The 19,730-nt window shown below is 35.7% G+C and overlaps 1 protein-coding gene across 6 annotated transcripts in view; it reads right to left on the bottom strand.

Moving 5' to 3' along the window:
- LOC131155755 (ATP-dependent kinase-like protein notR') overlaps positions 1-19,730 on the bottom strand; it is a 74,909-nt gene that overhangs the window by 38,851 nt on the left and 16,328 nt on the right. For 4 of the 6 annotated variants that reach the window (XM_058109135.1, XM_058109138.1, XM_058109134.1 and 1 more), the window contains exon 4: positions 12,537-12,614. The exons of the other annotated variants lie outside the window; for them this stretch is intronic. In XM_058109135.1, the coding sequence (XP_057965118.1) occupies positions 12,537-12,614 (78 nt within the window). The remainder of the gene's footprint in view (positions 1-12,536; positions 12,615-19,730) is intronic. 6 annotated transcript variants of the gene reach the window in all.

Here is a 19,730-nt window from a genome sequence, read left to right as displayed (position 1 = left end):
TACATCAAGGTTCTACTTTAAGTCCTTATCTTTTTACTTTAGTGATTGATGAACTTACTAGGAATATTCAAAATGAGATCCCTTGGTGTATGTTGTTTGTGATGTGTTTAAAAACTATACAAGTATTGTCATACTTTCACTCTTATTTTTATGCTAGTTTATGTTTAATTATATTATTCATTAGAGTTTTGATTTATTTTGTTTATTTTTGTTTAGGAATAAATAAATTAAAGGAGTCATGGGATAAGGAGGAAACTTTCCTTTTCAAATTCAAATTCCCTTCAACAAGAATCCTTCTCAAACTCAAATTCCTCTCCCAAATTTCCTAAAACACCCTTAAGTATTTGGAGCATAACTTTTGCTAGAAAACTCCAAAGGGCGATCATGGTATCTGCCGAAAGTTAAGAAAAAATCACAACAATTTTGTGTTAAAGATTTTTTAAGATGGGAAGATCTCAATAAAGAAAATTGCACATCAAAGCGGCAGCAGAAAAGGGGGGGATTTGGATGATCTTGTTTTGGGAAGATAAGAAGAGAGGATGATCAGAGCTTTATAAAAGGAGGGGATTTGAAGCTGGAAGAAAGAGGAGGAGGATTTGTTTCACCTTTAGAGAGGAATTCGAAGCTTAGAAAAAGAAGAAGAAGAGAGAGGACGAATTGGAGTTGTTGACGATTGAGATTCTCGATCTACATACAATTTTCTTCTTACTTCTTTCATCTTATTTTTGTACAATTTTCATTATGAATTCTAGAATTATTGTAGATTGTTTTGATTCTATTATGAGCTAATTGCTATTGCTAAGGCTACGATGTAACCTCTCCATGACAATTACGAATCTTATTTCTATGTGATAATAATTTTATCGTTCCTTTTGAGTATATATCATTGAGTTTAATGCTTTCAATTATCTGGCCAATAGTTGAATGATTTGTTGTGCATGTTAATTCGAGAGATGATGCATGTACTTTAACTTCGTATGATGTATGTCAAGAATTGAACGAAAGACAGGAATGCGCCAACGTGATTTGTGCGGCTTTTATGTAAAATATTATTAATCTTAATGTACTCAAATACTTTTAAATTCGCATAGACATATCGCGGGTTATCATATGTTGGGTAATTCTAATTCTACTCGAAAGAGGGTCTTAGATAAGTTAGAATATTTTGCCGTCAAATAGGATAATAATTGATTGATTGCATGATTAGGATTTGGGATTGGATTGGTTAGGTGAGTCAGATGCCTTAGTGTTTTCTTCTTGGGTGAAATCTTCTTCTTTTTAAGTGTTTAGTTGATTTAATTTTATTTGTTTTTATTTTATTCTTCATATTCAAAATCCACCACTTTTTTTTATTTTCAAATAATTTAGAACTAGAACAATTTCAATAGTTAATAGGTAAATAGTCCTCATGGGTTCGACATCCTCCTTTATCACTATATTACTTGTTACAGTTTCGTGCACTTGCGAATTTTCACAAGAAGTTTTTGGCACCGTTACCGAGGACTATTTATTTTCTATTACTTTTGATACCAACTAGTTCTAGGTTAATTTGATTTTTCTTTATCTTAGCATTAATTTTTCATTTTATTTTTCTTTTTCTTTTTATTTTTAGGCTTCCTGAGTTGTGCATGAGACGTACTTGAAGTTTGGATGTAGTACCTTTTGACCTTGAAATTGAATGCACCTTTTAACATCTGAAAAAGGAGAAGAAGGATTACACAACCGAGAACGAAGCAATGGAAGATCAACTTGGAAACAGGACTTTGGGAGATTATGTTGTTCCCTTGGTCACTGGAGCTACTTCTAGCATTAGACAACCTGCCATTCAAGCCAATAACTTTGAGATAAAGCCAGCTATTCTTCAAATGGTGGCCTCAACGATGCAATTCAGTGGCATGCCACATGATGATCCAAATGCTTACAAAGCTAATTTTCTGGAGTTATGTGATGCTTTTAAAACTAACGGAGTTTCTGATGATGCTATTAGATTGACACTCTTTCCATTCTCACTCCGAGACAAGGCAAAGGCATGGTTAAACTCACTTCCACCGTTAACTAAAACTACATGCGACGATTTGGCTAAAAAGTTTCTAGCAAAGTTCTTTCCCCCAATCAAAACCGTGAAGATGCGAAATGACATCACCACTTTTGTCCAATTTGATATGGAGTCACTTTATGAAGCTTGGGAGAGGTATAAAGAATTGCTTAGAAAGTACCCACATCATGGACTACCTGTTTGGATTCAAATGCAAACCTTCTACAATGGTTTGCAGCCTACAACATGTATAATTATTGATGCCGCAGCCAGAGGGACTTTGATGAAGAAATCACCGGAAGAAGCATATGAGTTGGTGGAGGAGATGGCACCAACAATTACCAATGGCCAGCGGAACGAGTGACATCTAAAAGAACCCAGGGAGTTCATGAAATTGATTCTTTTTCTGCTTTAGCTGCTCAAGTAGCAACTTTATCTAAGAAATTGGACAGTATCAATGTGAGTGTTAATGTGTCATTCAATCCACTAATATAATTTGTGAATTTTGTGCAGGGAATCAAATAGGGGAAGATTGTCAAGTGGGAAATCCATTCGCCAACAATAGTTCGGAGCAAAGCAAGCAAACTTTGTGTCGAATTACCAACGACAAAACAATCCTTATTCCAACACTTACAATCCAGGATGACGAAACCACCCAAATTTCTTATGGAGCAACTCCCAAAATGTTTCCAAGCCTCCACCGGGATTTCAAAATCAACAACAAGAGAAGAAGCCGAATATAGAGGAGGTAATGGCACAATTTATGTCCAAGGTGAATGCTAGATTTCAAGGGCATGATATTGCTCTAAAGAACAATGAGAACACTATGCGGAGCATTGAAAGGACGGTAGGTCAATTGGCAAAATTAATGTCCGAAAGACCACCAGGATCACTTCCAAGCACCACGGAAAACAATCTAAAAGAGCAAGGGAAGGCCATTACTTTAAGAAGTGGAAGAGAGCTTAATTTACATGAGAAAGCAAAATTCTGGAAAAGAGGAACAGACTGTGAGATCCACAACACTACATCCAAGGCTGCAGCACCCACCCCTGTTCTGAGCCAAACAGTGGAAAACTCAGGAAATCCTCCCGTTTCTTCTTCTCATACTTCTCCTTATGTTCCTCCTATACCTTTTCCTCAAAGACTTTAGAAAATTAAGCTAAATAAACAACTTTCTAAGTTCCTTGATGTTTTTAAAAAGTTACATATTAACATTCCTTTTGCAAATGCCTTGGAACAAATGCCTAGCTATGTGAAGTTCATGAAGGAGATTCTATCAACCAAGAGGAAATTAGGAGAGTATGAGACCTTGATGTTAACCGAAGAATGCACCACCATTTTGCAAAATAAGCTGCGACCAAAGCTTAAAGATCCAGGGAGCTTTACTATTCCTTGCACCATTGAAAACTCTTATTTCGAAAAAGCTTTGTGTGATTTAGGTGCTAGCATAAATCTAATGCCCTTTTCTCTTTTCAGGCAACTAGGGCTAGGAGAGGTCAAGGCCACTACCGTTTCACTTCAATTGGTAGACCGATCCATTAAACGACCAAGAGGCATAGTAAAGGATGTTCTTGTTAAAGTTGACAAGTTTATTTTCCCTGCAGATTTTATTGTTTTAGATATAGAGGAAGATTGAAAAATCTCACTTATTCTTGGTCAACCATTCTTAGCCACGGGAAGAACTCTCATAGATGTGCAACAAGGCAAACTAATACTACGGGTGCAAGATGAACAAGTTACATTTAATGTGTTTGAAGCAATGAAATATCCTTCAACAACTAATACATGCTTCAACATAGATGTGATTGATGAACTTGTGGTAGACACTTTTGAAGAGAGTTATCCTAAGGAACCACTTGAGGCATGTCTTGTTCAATCTAGCATTACCGATTCCGAGAATTCCAAGATAAGCAATTATGCACACTACTTGGAAGCATCTCCGCCTTACTTGCCTAAAGGGAAGCAGGAAAACATAACATTGGGCCAAACCACTATTCCACAAAAGCCATCCATAATTGAGGCCCCATCTTTAGAACTCAAATGTCTTCCTTCTCATCTTAAATATGTGCATTTACATGACTCTTCTTTACATGTAATAATTTCTTCATCTTTGATTGCTTTTGAAGAAGAGAAGTTACTTCTAGTTTTGAGAGCTCACAAGCAAGCTTTAGAATGGACTATAGCCGACATTAAGGGAATAAGCCCTTCACTTTGCATGCACAAGATTTTAATGGAAGAGAATTATAAGCCTACGGTGCAGCCACAAAGGAGACTTAATCCGACCTTGCAAGAAGTTGTAAAAAAGGAAGTTCTCAAATTGTTTGATGTCAGAATTTTTAACCTATTTCTGTAGCTCATGGGTAAGTCCGATACAAGTAGTGCCTAAGAAGGAAGGAGTGAAGGTGGTAGAGAATGAAAATAATGAACTCATTCCAACAAGAACGGTTATAGGTTGGAGAGTGTGCATAGACCACCGCAAGCTCAACGATGTCACACGAAAAGATCACTTTCCACACCCTTTCATTGATCAAATGTTGGAACGGCCATTGCACTCATGCAACATTTTCAGGAAAGTTTTATTCTTTCATTTTTTTTCATTTTTTTTTTTAATTCTTCACATTGGGGACAATGTGTTCTTTAAGTTTGGGGGGGATAATTTATTTTAGAGTACCTATTTATTTAAAATATATATAAATTGTGAAAATTACAACAACAAAAAAAAACCATTTTGTTTTGGTTTTGTGTTGATGATCACAAGCCTACGATATTACCTGATTACAATTGAATTGGATTTGGGGAAAATGTAAAATTTGTCTTGGAAATTGAATTGGATTTGTGGAAAATGTTAAATTTGTCTTGTTTTGTGCATAATTCTTGTGCTTTGCTTGATTTATTTGAATTCCTTTGAACACTTTTTGCACAATACCATAATCAATAAGTTGTTTTGTTGGCTTAGAGAATATTTATGTGAATTAGATATTTTATAAGATCTCACTGAACTCTAGAACCTATTTGATAATCTCTCGAGGCGAAATCCTAGGTAGCATGCCACTATAGAAATGATCTAGGCCATCTTTGGAATGTTTGAGCTTTTCTAGCCTACCCTAATTATCTATCTCTAGTCACCCCTTTGAGCCTTAAACACATTGGCCATTCTTTCATTAACCCACACTAACCACACCTTTTAACCCATAAACACTCATCCTACCTTTTCAAGAAAATTTGTTATTTTCCTAGTCTTTGGAGAAGAGAAAAAGTTTGTTAAAGAGATAAGAGAGCAAGAGCAAGTTTTGTTGTTCTATTAAAAAAAAAAAATTAATAGTACAAATATGGCAACCCGAATTACAAAAAAAATAAGTTTGGGGGTTGTGGAATTGAATATATATATATATATACATATATATATATATATATATAGAGAGAGAGAGAGATGAATAAATTGCTTATAATTTGCTCTAGGAAGTAAATGTAAATTTTTGTTTCCTCTCTTTTCATTGGTGAAGCTTGTGTTGAATTGTATTGCTTTGAATTCCAAACAGTTTTTCTCTTTTGCCATTACCCTAAGCCGAACATTACAAGCGTTTTATTAAGACCTTTTGATCTTTTGTGGTGTGTTTGTACTACATTAGTGGAAACCTGATTTGAAAAATAGGCATATGAAGTTCGAGAAGCTCATTCTCCGAGAGACCAATCATAATTCAATCAAGTTTGCATAAATTGATCCGAGTTAATAGAGTAGCAAGTTGAGATTGGTTACTCACACACAAACTCAAAGGTTTTTGCGTAAACCAAAGCATGCTCTTGAATTAATCTAAAAACTTGTTAAAATGTTTAGACTTTTCCTTGAATCAATTTCTTTATGCAATCCATGAGGCAATCATTGTGAGAAATCAACCTATTCTATTTTTTTAATTTTTATTTTCTCTTTTTCTTTTTGCTCGAGGACTAGCAAATCATAAGTTTGGGAGTATTTTGATGTGTTTAATTTCTATACAAGTTTTTTCATATTTTCACTCTTATTTTTATGCTAGTTTGTGTTTAATTTTATTATTTATTAAAGTTTTGATTTATTTTGTTTATTTTTGTTTAGGAATAAATAAATTAAAGGAGTCATGGTGTTAGCCTTGTTGGCTACACTATTATGGTCTTATGTGTTTTGATGTTATTAACCTATATATTGTTTCTAGTGTTTTCCATCTTTACAGATCATGTTTAGTATAGGTTCAGTGGCAATTACATGAAATACTAAGATCAGAGGCCAAGATTGGACCGAGTTGACGTTTGAATAGGAAAATCAAATGGACACATACTCGAAAAGGACTCAAGCACATCCAAGGAAGCTTAATATTGTACTATATGTAATGGGATGTGTGTTTGAGGCAGTTTATGTTGTAACTCTTGCGTCTTGTTTCTTGCATGATTTCTGAGCAAGAGTAGAGCAATTGCATGCATACTAGGACACATGAGTTTATAGGATTTCACCTAAGTCAACAAACTCACATACATAGTTTTCAAAGTTAACTCAAAGAGTTTGTCAAAAGAATCCTAAACTTAAAAATGTTTTTCAAAGGGAAAAATTTCCATTATCTTGATTTTATAAATGTTTTCATACTTAGTCCCAGTTGTGTCAAAACAAGCTTTATGTCCTAAGCACTCAAGAAAGTCAAGTATATTTTCATAAAGGACATACTAAGCATATAAGATATCAAAACAAATTTCAAATGTGTTTTTATTAACAAGATATCTTATACTCAAGGGGAAACTCATTTGGACATGTATTAAACTGTATTAGACTTAATATATTTCATATTCTTTTGCCCAGGAATGTCTTAATTGTTTAAAAGGCTTTTTGGTTGGGTTTAAAACCTAAGTTATGCACCTATCAAATTTCCTGAACACCCTTCGGTTTTTGAGGCATAACTTTTGCTAGAAAAGTCTAAAAAGGATGATCTTGGTGTCCCTGGAAAGTTAAGAAAAAATCCCACAACTTTTATGTTGATGACTTTTTCTGATTCAGGGCACTCGTCGACAAAAACAGGGGATTCGTCGACGAGTCACTAGTTAACACTAGTCGACGAGTGCAGGGCACTAGTCAACGAGCCTAACTAGCATAATGACACTAACAGGCAAAAACGGCTAATTTTGTTTGGGAATTGCTCCAAACGGTCCAATAACGGCTAGTTGGGTATTTTGGCTATAAATACAAGCTATTAGGCTTGTTTAGATCTAGTTTTGGTGATTTATACAAGTCCATAGTGAAAGATATCATTTTAGTCAAAACCTAGCCATTGCATTTTAGTTATTTATTCCAAGTGTTCGATCTCTCTTGCTCACTTATCTTGTTTGAATCATTCCTTGAGAGAGTAGTGTGAGGTTTGATTGTATTTGATATCAGCTCATTGTGAGGAGCATTGCTTTATATTATCCATCATCTTATAAAAGGTTCTTTGTGAACCATTGTTGGTGAAGGCTCTTTGTGAACCGAAGTGAAGGCTCTTGGTGAGCGCAGTAGGGATTTGTTCCCGAGTGTAGGGATTTGTTCCCAAGTTGTAAGGCTTCTCCACAGGTGAAGGAGTATCCTTAGTGAATTGCGGAATCCTTGGCTTTGTGCTAAGGTGTGGACGTAGGCTTGGTGCCAAACCACGTTAAATACCTATGTTAAGCTTTTCTCTCCCTACACTCCTCATTTTTTTTCTTGTGCATGATTTATATTTTGTATATTGTGATATAATTGTTTGCCATCTTGCCAAGACTATTGTTTTGTAGAGAGAAATTTTTAATACGTGAAAAGAGCCATTCACACCCCCCCCCCTTTCTAACTCTACATTTTATATCCGTTGCGGGACACACGTATATACTCCACAGGCTTCGACGACTAACACATGGGATAAGGAGGAACTTTCCTTTTCAAATTCAAATTCCCTTCATCAAGAGTCCTTCTCAAAATCAAATTCCTCTCCTAAATTTCCTAAAACACCCTTAAGTAATTGGAGCATAACTTTTCCTAGAAAACTCCAAAAAGGCGATCTTGGTATCTACGGAAAGTTGAGAAAAAATCCCACAACTTTTGTATTGAAGATTTTTAAAGATGGGAAGAGGTCGATAAAGAAAATCACATATCAAAGCAGCGGCAGAAAACGAGGGGATTTGGATGATCTTGTTTTGGGGAGATAAGAAGTGAGGACGACCAGGGCTTTATAAAAGGAGGGGTTTCGAAGCTGGAAGAAAAAAGAGGATTTATTTCACCATTAGAGAGGAATTCGAAGCTTAGAAAAAGAAAAAGAAAAAGAGAGAGACCAAATTGGAGTAGTTGACAATCGAGATTCTTGATCTACATACAATTTTCTTCTTACTTATTTTATCTTATTTTTGTACAATTTTCATTATGAATACTAGAATTATTGTGTTTTTTTTTTTATTCTATTATGAGCTAATTGCTATTGCTAAGGCTACAATGTAACCTCTCCATGACAATTCCGAATCTTATTTCTATGTGATCATAATTTTATCATTCCTTTTGAGTATACATCATTGAGTTTAATGTTTTCAATTATCTGGCTAATAGTTGAATGATTTGTTGTGCATGTTAATTCAAGAGATGATGCGTGTAGTTTAGCTTCGTATGATGTATGCCATGAATTGAACAAAAGTCAGGAATGGACCAACGTGATTTGTGCGGCTTTTATGAAAAATATTATTAATCTTAATGTACTCAAATACTTTTAAATTCGCATAGACATATCGCAGGTAATCGTATGTTGGGTAATTCCAAATCTACTCAAGAAAGGGTCTTAGGTAAGTTCAAATATTTTGCCGTAAAATTGGATGATAATTGATTGATTGCATGATTAGGATTTGAGATTTGATTAGTTAGGTGAGTCGAATGCCTTAGTGTTTTCTTCTTGGGTAAATCTTCTTCTTTTTAAGTATTTAGTTGATTTAATTTATTTTTTTTTATTTTAATTTTCAAATTCAAAATCCGCCACTTTTCTTGATTTTCAAATAATTTAGAATTAAAACAATTTCAATAGTTAATAGGTAAATAGTCCTTGTGGGTTCGACATCCTTCTTTATCACTATGTTACTTGTTACGATTTCGTGCATTTGCGAATTTTCACAACAGTTTGCAGATGATATCGTGTTGATTTATGATAGTAGGAGCAGCGTGGAATCTAAGCTAGAACTTTGGAGAGCCACATTAGAATCTAAAGGTTTAGAATCAGTAGGAATAAGACAGAATATATGAAATGCAATTTCAATAATGTAAGGAGTAGTAGTGAAGAGAAGATTAAACTTGATAATCAAAAGATTAATAGCACTAATAGATTCAAATATCTTAGATCTATTATGCAAGCAGAAGGAGAAATTAAAGAAGACCTAGTACATAAAATAAAAACAAGTTCGATAAAATGGAGGAGTGCGTCAAGTGTGTCGTGTGATCGTAGAATACCCTTAAAATTAAAAAGAAAGTTTTATAAGACTACTATAAGGCTGGCTATTCCTTACTTTTCAAAATGTTGGGTAACTAAGATACAACATATACAAAAAGTAAAAGTTGCTAAAATGCGAACGTTAAGGTGGATAAGTGGTATAACATTAAACAATAAAGTAAAAAATGAGCATATATGCAATAATTTAGGCATACCATCAATTAAAAATAAGATAAAAGAGGGGCAGCTTAGATGGTTTGGACATTTGAAACGCAGGCCTAGTAAAGCACCTACGAGGAGTGAGTTAGTTAATATTTGTAGCTTGAAAAGGGATGGGAGTAGGACTAAAATAACTTGGAATGAGGAAGTGAGGAAGGATTTAATAGCCCTTAATCTAATAGAGGAAAACACTCTCAATCGGGTGAATTGGTGAAAAAAGATTAATGTAGCCAACCCCACCCCACCAAGTGGGACTAAAGGCTTCTTGTTGTTGCTGTTGTACATGGATCTATCAAAATGTGAGCAAAAGAATAAATGCTCATAAAACCAAAGCCTGCCTAATAAAATAAAGAATGAAAAATTACATACAGTTTGGTGCTACCTATCTCAAATAATCATGCACAGCCCATGGCCCCCTGTGGCCCAAAGATCCCCAAAAAGAGGGACATATGTGGACAAAAATTGACAAATGAATTGGAAGTACATTAGAATATGTAAAAGTTCTATTTCTAATTGTTCTTCAAATAACAAGATTTTTTGTTTTTAAATCCGTTAATCATTGTATTTTATATATGATTCATTGGAACAAAAAATGGCACACCAAGGTACTTCCAAACCTCAAGAACAAAAAAGGTAATTTCAAACTACATCAAAGATATTTTTTTTATTTATACTGGATCATTGAAGCCTGATTACGCGTCAAAGTTGCGTAATTAGGCGTTTAAAATCATGCATTAAAGATTATAATTTTAATCAAATGTCTAATTATGTCTAATATTTTAACATTGAGCTCGTTTAATAAATTTAAAATAATTATCCTATTTTTGCCGTAAATTTACGGGTATTCGTGTTTTAATTATCACATGATAATTTTCGAAAACAAAGGAGAGCCCTGCTGGTCCAGGAGATTATTGAAGTGTTCAGTGAGCTCAATATTGAATACCGCTTGTTGCCACTCGACATGAATGTCAACCACATGCCCACACGAAGGGTGTCGAGGAAAAGAACGCACTTGAGAAATGTTTGGTGAAGAAGCTAGGCCGTGTTTGGAGCCGTAAGAGGCCGTTTGTGCGTGAACAAAGAAAAAGGAAGAGCTTGGGCATGCATGGGCCATGCACTAGGCCCACGCGTGAAGACAGCAAGGGCTGGCAACAACACAAAAGAAAAAAAAAAACAAGGGGTTCAAAACATTTTGATGTGACCCACCCATGCAAGCAAGCCCACGGACGGGAGAAGGCATGCGCTGGGCTAGAGTGAGTCTGGGGCACCGAATTATAAAAAGGGGAGTCTAGGACCATTTAAGGGGGAGGTTAGCTAGGTTACTTTTAAGCTTTTCTTTTAGGTTTTTTCTTTTGGGGAGTTCTTTAGGTCTTCTTTATAGCTTTTTGGGGAGTAGTGTGCTGTGCGCAGCAGGGGGAGTGCAGCAGCCTCAGGCAAGAGAGTTCTCGGGCAGGAAGCTGTTCAGGCAGTCTCTCCCTCTTACGGCTTGAACTCTCTCTCAACTCTCTCATCTTTCTCTCTCATCTCATTACTCTCTCTCTTTTGGTTTGAATCTAACGCACTTGGATTTATTTTTATTAAAAAGTCAGTTTATTTATGTTTTTATTTGTGTTAGTTTAATAAACCTCTCTCTCTCTCTCTCCATTGTTACTTTTTAATCGTTGTTTAAGTTTTGTTAATGTTAATTTCAGTTTTGTTTATTTAAAGTTTTTCTTTGAAATTTACATATTTGTTGGGTTATATTTATGTTTAAGTTCAGTTTATTTTAAATCTTAGTTACTATTGTGTTTCAGTTTGTTATTTCCCATTTAAGTTGTTATGGTATTGAGTTCACTTTTGCTTGAATCTCTTGTTGGAGTGTGTTTAATCTTTGTTTAAGTTATTGACTGAGTTAAGTTTCTTTTTTTTTTTTTTTTTTTTTTTATGTTTGATTGATGATTTTGCGGTTGAATGCTTCATTTGAGCAATAAAGTTTTCGTTTTTAGGCTTTTGTCCGAAATCTCATTTCTTGTTATTAATTTTATACGTGTTAGGTTCATAGTTTAGGTGTCATGTTATTTCAATTTCATTACAAATCTCTCAAAAAACCTCAAGATTTCGAATCTGAACCATGTTCAGTAAACTTTTTACACGAGTTTGAAATTAATCTGCATTCCCTGAGGAGACGATCTGGCCTTTGGGCTAAATATTACGTGACAGAACTCCTATACTTGGGATAGCCTTTGCACTGCTCATTTTTAGAGTGAGTCAAAGCCCTTACATGCAGTGGTTCACCTGAGCACCTAAGCTGCACTCAGAAGGCCATACTCTCCAGAAAAATTTTATAGCCCATAAACATACTGATTTATCGGATCTTATCCTACTCTATAACAATTATTACAGCAGGAATAAATATTGGACGGCACCATACATAATGTGTTTCCACAAAAGACTCTAAAAAGAGGCCCAGTTTCCAAGACACTACGACACTATTTCACATGATGAATGTTTTAACTGAAAAGGGAACAGACATTAACAGAGCAGTGGGAAAAGGCAACATACTAAGGAGAAAATAAGACTTTTTCTCTGTGGTCTCTCTCTTTTCTTTATTTTATCTTTTGTTTGTTGTGTGGCTGCTGTGCATCGAGAGCAAACAACACAAGAATACACTGCAACAAGTTTTAGAGGAAGCTGGAATTGTTAATAAATAACAACTGTAGTCCTAGATAATGTACAGTGAAAACTGATTTTCCATTGTAAACCCTGAATAGTATTAACACAGAACTTATGCACTATGATACAGAAGGGCAACATCCTGTAATATGAAAAACCAAAACAGACATCATCCTCAGAGCTTAAAAGCTTGAACTTACTTTGAATCAGGATTTGATGATACTGCACCAGTAGGAATAAGACGTTCAGCCAGGGCATCGTATATTTCATCCATACATCTTAAGGGGAAAAAGAAGCAAAATTTAAAATAAGCAAATTACATAATTGAGTTCAATACACATGTACATGACAGGCATGCGCATAAATATGCAATCTCACTCCCTTGCGAGCACATGAACATCCATATATAATGTGTAGTGTGCACACCTACTTGTGCATTTGCATGGACATAATAAAAACTAACAGCGATCCAATTCGGGCAGAAGTGGAGGTGCAAAGTAAGGTGAAGTTGTCTTTGCTGCTGTAAGTTTCATACAATTTTCACTAATAAAATAATGTTGAAAAATACAACTCATTCCCCTTTACCTTGACCAGAGAAATGAGATATCACTTCCTAATGAAGTTTTATTGTCTGATACACCCAATACTAGTGCATGCAAAGTTCAACCTTAAGTGCAAGCATAAAAAACATCCATATCCAGTTTGGATCAAATAAATTCCCCTGTACCCAATCCCAAAGTTTATGTAAATATATTACCCAGATTCTTTTATCAAAGTAATGCACAAAGTACTGTAATGCAAGATAATAAAATCAAGTACACTATGGTTTATTTTTCCTTCAAAAATTGAATTCCAGCAATGTGGGAAGGTGCACAATAGTCAAAATACATATCCTAAGCTTTCTCAACTCCTTAAACCAATTCCTTTTGGAAAATAATGATCCAATGTGCTTGGATGCAATGTGATCCATTGCCTTATATTCTTTTGCGTTTGACTCTACACTAGCACATTGCATCACCATTCCACATCATAAGATTACCAAACAAATAGCCAATCTGTCAAGAACATCCTCACAGAACGAATAAATTTTGACCTCAGAGTCCCAATCTGTCAAGAACATCCTGATGAAGCATAAAAAGCAAAGGCAGGTTCTGCATTTAGCAAAGTCAATGGTTTAAAAACCCGGACCACTGACCAACCTGGTGAACCTTCCAAGTTGGTCAGACATGTCAGATAAGTGGGTCAGCCTGGTGGTGAACCTGCGATGTCAGTATGATATAATAACATATTTTGTGTGTATAAATATTATTTGTAATAATATTAAAATAAAAATAAAATTACACCAATTCTATATAGAATTTTTTACAAATATGTTTGATTAAAATCACATATATCAACAAATAAAAGAAAAGATGACATGAATAAATTCTAACAGCCATCTAAATAAAAATTTACCATTTTTTATTATTTTAATAAATAAATATTATTTAAATTTATATTAATAATTTAATACTTATAATTTTTTAGTCAAAAATAATATTATTTGAAGTATTTAGGTGCTTTGTGAGTTATGTTGGGTATATCTTATTCCAAAAATGTACACATCAAGAGTTGGAAGGGTGGCACTTGCTTGGAGTGAATGGATGAGGTCTTGGGGTTCAACTCCCAAGGCCATCACAATTCAACACATTTTTTTGTCTTTAAAAGAGTGAGCCGGGTTGACTTGCCTTCAACTCCAGTTCAAATTGATTTCGCCTGGTTTGGACCAAATAGGCCAAGACAACAATAATTCGTATCAAATCTAGTTCTATATAGCTAACCGAACTAGCCTGGTGACCAGTAATGGTTGAACCCAATCGAACCGGCCAATCCAATTCGGGTTTGAAAACTATGGCGAAGAGAGCCAACTTCAGGTAACCCAAACCCAACATCACAAACATTATTGTATCTTTCTTAATCTTCTCCACTCATAGTCATTTACTACAATCAATTATGGTAGAGGTTGGATTGCTCTTGACTTGCCAACCTCTAATCTGTTCCAAGCCCAACCATTTGGCCAACCATGCATCTAAAGAGTGCACGCTCAATATGACAATAAAGGGTGCATGTGTAAAGTGGATAAGAAGTTAATGACTCACATCTTGATGGTGAATTGGACATTCAACGGAAAAGGCATGTTTGAGTTAGCTAAAGGGGCCAATTCTTGGCTAGCCAAACCCAATATCATGAGTAATGTTAGATCTTTCTCAATATTTTTACTTATAATTTTTTATAGTTCTTAGTCCGTACACTCGATTATAAGGCAAGTTATAGAGAGCATGACCTACTCAACTGTAATCCATTGGAAAGTTGTACCACATGCCATTTGATCAAGCATGCATGTAAAGGCTGCATGCACAACATGAGATCAGGGGTGCAAATGTAAATTAACTTATACTATTACAATTACTACTACTACTACTACTACAACAGATCATGAACCTTTCTCAACACGATACTTGACCTAAAGCAACATTACTTGAAGGTTGGACTGTTGAAATGCTACAAAGTACCTTTTTATAATCCTCTGAAATTCAAAGTGTTGCCAACACCTTCCTTGCAACCTCAACTCAAATTGGAGAACCATCAAATACTAGTAGTAATAGTTAGGCTCTATCCAAGGAACATACCCTAAAAGTTGGAGTGCCGTCAAGTCCTTTCTTGTCCTCTTTTGATTGTAACTCCTTCTCTCTCAATATATCTTCTTTCTTTATTTAAAAAAGGGGGTTTAGGACTTGGCAATTTAGGGTTTAAAAAAATTTCTCTTAGGGGAAAATGGTTGCAAAGGTTTCTTTAAACACAAGCTCCCTTCGGCACAACATTATTAAGCGTAACTAAGGAGCTCATCACTCAAGGCATGCTTGGTCCAGCCATTAGGTTCGCCTCAAGACAAGGCATGCTTGGTCCAAACACAATGAAACAGTCCAAAATACAAAATTTCAAAAAGGCCAATGCATTCTGCACCAAAGCTTACACTTTTGTACAAAGGTCATGCCTTTTGCGGATTTTCAGTTAAGGCTTACGCATCTTGAGTGTGTGAATCTAAAGTTTGATTTGCCTAGAATATTTAACCATGTCTTTATAGGAAAGGAATGTCCTACTATGAGTTGATCTCTAAATGAAAATCAACCTTTCCAAAATAATGAAAATAACTTTAATTTTGTAGTGTTATAATGGTAATATTTACTTCATGGATTCAAGATAGTATTCTTAGAATGGTGAACAAGTAGTTTTAAAATTATTTTTCATGTTTTTTTACAAAAAAAAAAATTTACTTATAGTTTTCTTAATTTTTTCTGTGTTTTTTAAAATTAACTAATTTATTTGCACTTTTTTTGGTAAAATGTAAAATCTTTATTAGAATAGCAAGGAGAATAAAATACAACAGAGAAAACAAGAAGTCCTCAAACTGAAAGTGAAAATAAAAGAATAAAAACCGATCAACTCAATAAAGCCTTCCAATCATAATTGTCATCCGCAAAATAATAGCCTTTGAAACAACCTGTGCAAATAGATGTCAAATACCAAACCCTACCCCAAATTGAAGATAAAGACACTCTTTTCCAAAAAAGAGATACAAGCATTCCACTCCTAAGCAGGCCTCACCCCTGACCCCACCCCACCTCCAAAAGAAGAGAAAGAAGAGCAAACCTCCAAAACCTCACAGCATCTTCCCCCTTCCCAAAACCTACAAAAGAGACACTCAAAAGCTCCTCCGCCGATGTCACCAAATACTCCAAATAATCTATTCCATAGACCCCAAGCAAATGAACAATGCAAAACAACAAATGTGGAATGCTGTCCAAACTGGCTACCAATCAAAAAGCACACAACTAGAGACAAAGCCCTTAGAAGGGCTCCTACTCTGAATATTGTTAGTGTTAACACCATTGCAAGCCACCAACCAAAAAAATGCTTTTATCATAGAAGAGACTTTACCTTACCATATGCACTGAGAAGAGGGAAAGACACATTAGACTTGACATGGTGAAAAAAAAAAAAAGAATACTTACACAAATAACCACCCAAAGAATCCAAAAATCACATCCTAACATCACTACTACTAGATATATGATAACCCTCCAACACGATAACCAAATAGGAAAGCTCCTCCAACTCATTTTCATTCATATCCATTCTAAAATGAAAATCCCAGTGAAAGGAGTCACCATCTAGACTTAAAAAGGAATAACATCATTATAGAGAGAAGGAAGGTGACATTAACATGCAAAGGAACACAACAAAGCAAAATCCCACACCCAAATGTCCTTCCAAAAGCGAATATGTTTACCTCTTTCCAATTTAAACTTTGTGGAAGGAATAAAGGAGAGGCCAACCAGCAAAATGAACCTTGAAGGACTCTCAAAAAAACATCTAAAACCCATGTTAGCATCACATCCATTCACTTGCAAGCCGAAATTACTCAATATAACTTAGTGCCAAAGGGAGTTTACCTCTAAAGGAAACAGCCATGACCATTTTCACAAGTGTTGATGCCCATTTTGTCCCAGTGATTTTCTTACGTGGGCCAGTAAGCTTTATCAAGCTTAATTGGGGCTCATAGGACCTCTTTGGGCCTCAAGGTGCCTCCTTGAGGTTTTAAGAAGGCTCCTTGCAGCCTTCGAAAGCTCAATTGGGCCACAAGGGGTCCAAGAGCTTGTTGTTTAAGCCCTAGGGACAAGGTTGTAATTAACCTTGCCCCCCCCAAGGATACTCTTGTCCTTTATGTTTTTTAAAAAAAACCCTAGCTCCTCCTCCTTGCCTATAAAGAGAGAGTAAGCTAGAGAGAGAAGCTTGAAATTAGAATAGCTTTTCTGTATTTCTTGAATGAAAATTTTGTACAAGCCGATACATTATACTTATAATACAATTGGATATGCTAAAGATGGAAACAATCTCCTATAGTAATCTCTCTAAATAATAGACAATTCTCTACATAAATATCCCCTAAATCACTCCAAGGCACTCGGGATTTCTACACTCCCCCTCAAGTTGGATCATAGATATTGATCATATCCAACTTGCAGATGAAATCATCAAAACTCTGTTAGGCTAACCCTTTGGTAAAGATGTCTACTATTTGTTCCTTGGTGCGAACATAAGTCATACAAATGGTTCCTTCTTCAACCTTTTCTTTAATAAAGTGTCGGTCCACTTCTACATGCTTAGTCTTGTCATGTTGAACTAGATTGAGAGAGATACTGATGACTGCTTTGATATCACAGTAGAGTTTGATAGGGAATTTCACCGTGATCTATAGTTTTTCCAAAAGTTTTTGTAACCACAGTCCTTCACATATCCCTTGTGCAACTGCCCTAAACTCAGCTTCAACACTACTTCGAGCCACTACATTCTGCTTTTCACACCTCCAAATCACCAAATTTCCCTATACAAAGGTGCAATATCCGGTGGTAGACCTTCTATCTTTCACTGATCCTGCCCAATCAACATCTGTGAAAACTTCTACTTCCTTGTTTTCACACTTCTTGAAGAAGAGTCCTTTGCCCAGAGAACCCTTAAGATACCTGAGAATCTTGTACACAGCCTCTAGGTGAGTCTCCTTTGGTGAATGCATGTGTTGGCTTACCACACTTACTGCAAATGTGATGTCTGGTCTGGTATTTGATAGATAGATTAGTTTACCAACCAATCTCTGATACCTATCCTTTTCAACCGATATTCCGCAGTCTTCAACTCTCTTTACTGCTTCAATGGAGGTTTCACTAGGTTTGCATCCAAGCATGCCAGTTTCGATTAGGAGATCAAGGATATACTTTTGCTAAGAGACACCGATACCCTTTTTCGATCTAGCAACTTCCATTCCCAAGAAGTACCACATTTGTCCTAGGTCTTTAACTTCAAACTCAGCAGCTAGGACTTTCTTCAATCTTTCTATCTCCTTTGTCTCATCTCTAGTTAGGATTATATCATCAACATAAACAATCAGAATTGTTTTCTTCCCACTTTTAAATTGTTGGAAAAACATTGTGTGATCTAATTGCCCTTGTCGGTATCCTTGGTTCTTTATCACCTTCGCAAATCTTTCGAACCATGCTCTAGGAGATTGCTTGAGTCCATACAGGAATTTCTTGAGTTTACATTCTCTGTTTTCTTCACCTTTCTTACTGAAACCTAGTGGTATTGTCATGTAGACTTCTTCTTCTAACTCGCCAATTAGAAATGCATTCTTAATGTCAAGTTGCTGAAGTGGCCAATCCAAGTTGGCTACCAAGGACAGGAGAACCCAAACTATATTCAATTTTGCCACTGGAGCAAACGTCTTCGTGTAATCAATGTTATAGGTCTGTGTAAACCCTTTTGCAACAAGATGGACTTTATACTGTTCAACTGTCCCATCAGCTCTATATTTCACCGTGAAGACCAATTTGCAGCCTACTGGCTTCTTCCCTCTCAGAAAATTCATAACATCCCAAGTTCCATTCTTTTCCAGGGCCCACATGTCCACCATGAAGGCTTCCCTCCATTCAGGAATCTCCAAGGCTTCCTGGATATTCTTTGTAATTTTTATCCTATCAAGGTTAGAGGTAAAAGCACGACACCCTGTAGACACAGTTTTATAAGACGTGAATTTTGAAATGGGATGGGGAGTACATGACCTAGTTTGTTTTCTGAGAGCAATGGGTAAATTGATGTCATCAGGTGTAGACTTATCAAAAGGAAGCTCATGGTCATTTGGATCTATTACCTAATCGGGATTGGGCGTGGACTCATGGTTGCTTGGAGCTATCACCGATTCCAACTCTCTTGGTGCCTCAGGTATGAGATTCTCCCTGTTCTTTGATTTTGGCTTCTTTGAGTAAACAAGTATGAAAGTTAAGGCGTAGTCCCAAGAGGAGGGTGAATTGGGTCATTAAAATTTTCTTTATAAATTATTTATGAATTCACAACCTTTTTGTTAATTTATCAATCACACAATAATGCTTAGGTGTCTAACCAATCCACAAACCACACTGAATCTCAACACAAGCAAAAAACAAACAAATAATCCAAACAAACACAATAAACAAGTTGCAGCACTTTTTGTTGATGCCAAACACTCAAAGCAGAGTGTGGTTATAGCCCTATGGATATTTGATTCAAGCCCTATTAAGAATGAAATTTGTTTGCTTTCATTCAACTAAGATTTCCGCAAACGATCAACGTACTCCCTTTAAGGTTTCCGCAAAGATCAACGTACTTTCTCAAGTCAAAAGTCTTCTCAATCTCGGTTTTGGCTTCCGGCACTTTGAATACACACCACACAATTTATAAATGCAGAAAATAAAGAGAAAGGTTGAGAGTGAGACTGATATTTTTACGAAGTTTGGCTTATCCCCAGCCTACGTCATCGCCTT

Source organism: Malania oleifera, chromosome 5 (assembly GCF_029873635.1).
Source record: "Malania oleifera isolate guangnan ecotype guangnan chromosome 5, ASM2987363v1, whole genome shotgun sequence".
Taxonomy (NCBI): Eukaryota; Viridiplantae; Streptophyta; class Magnoliopsida; order Santalales; family Ximeniaceae; genus Malania; species Malania oleifera.
This window is presented reverse-complemented; position numbering and strand designations above follow the sequence as displayed.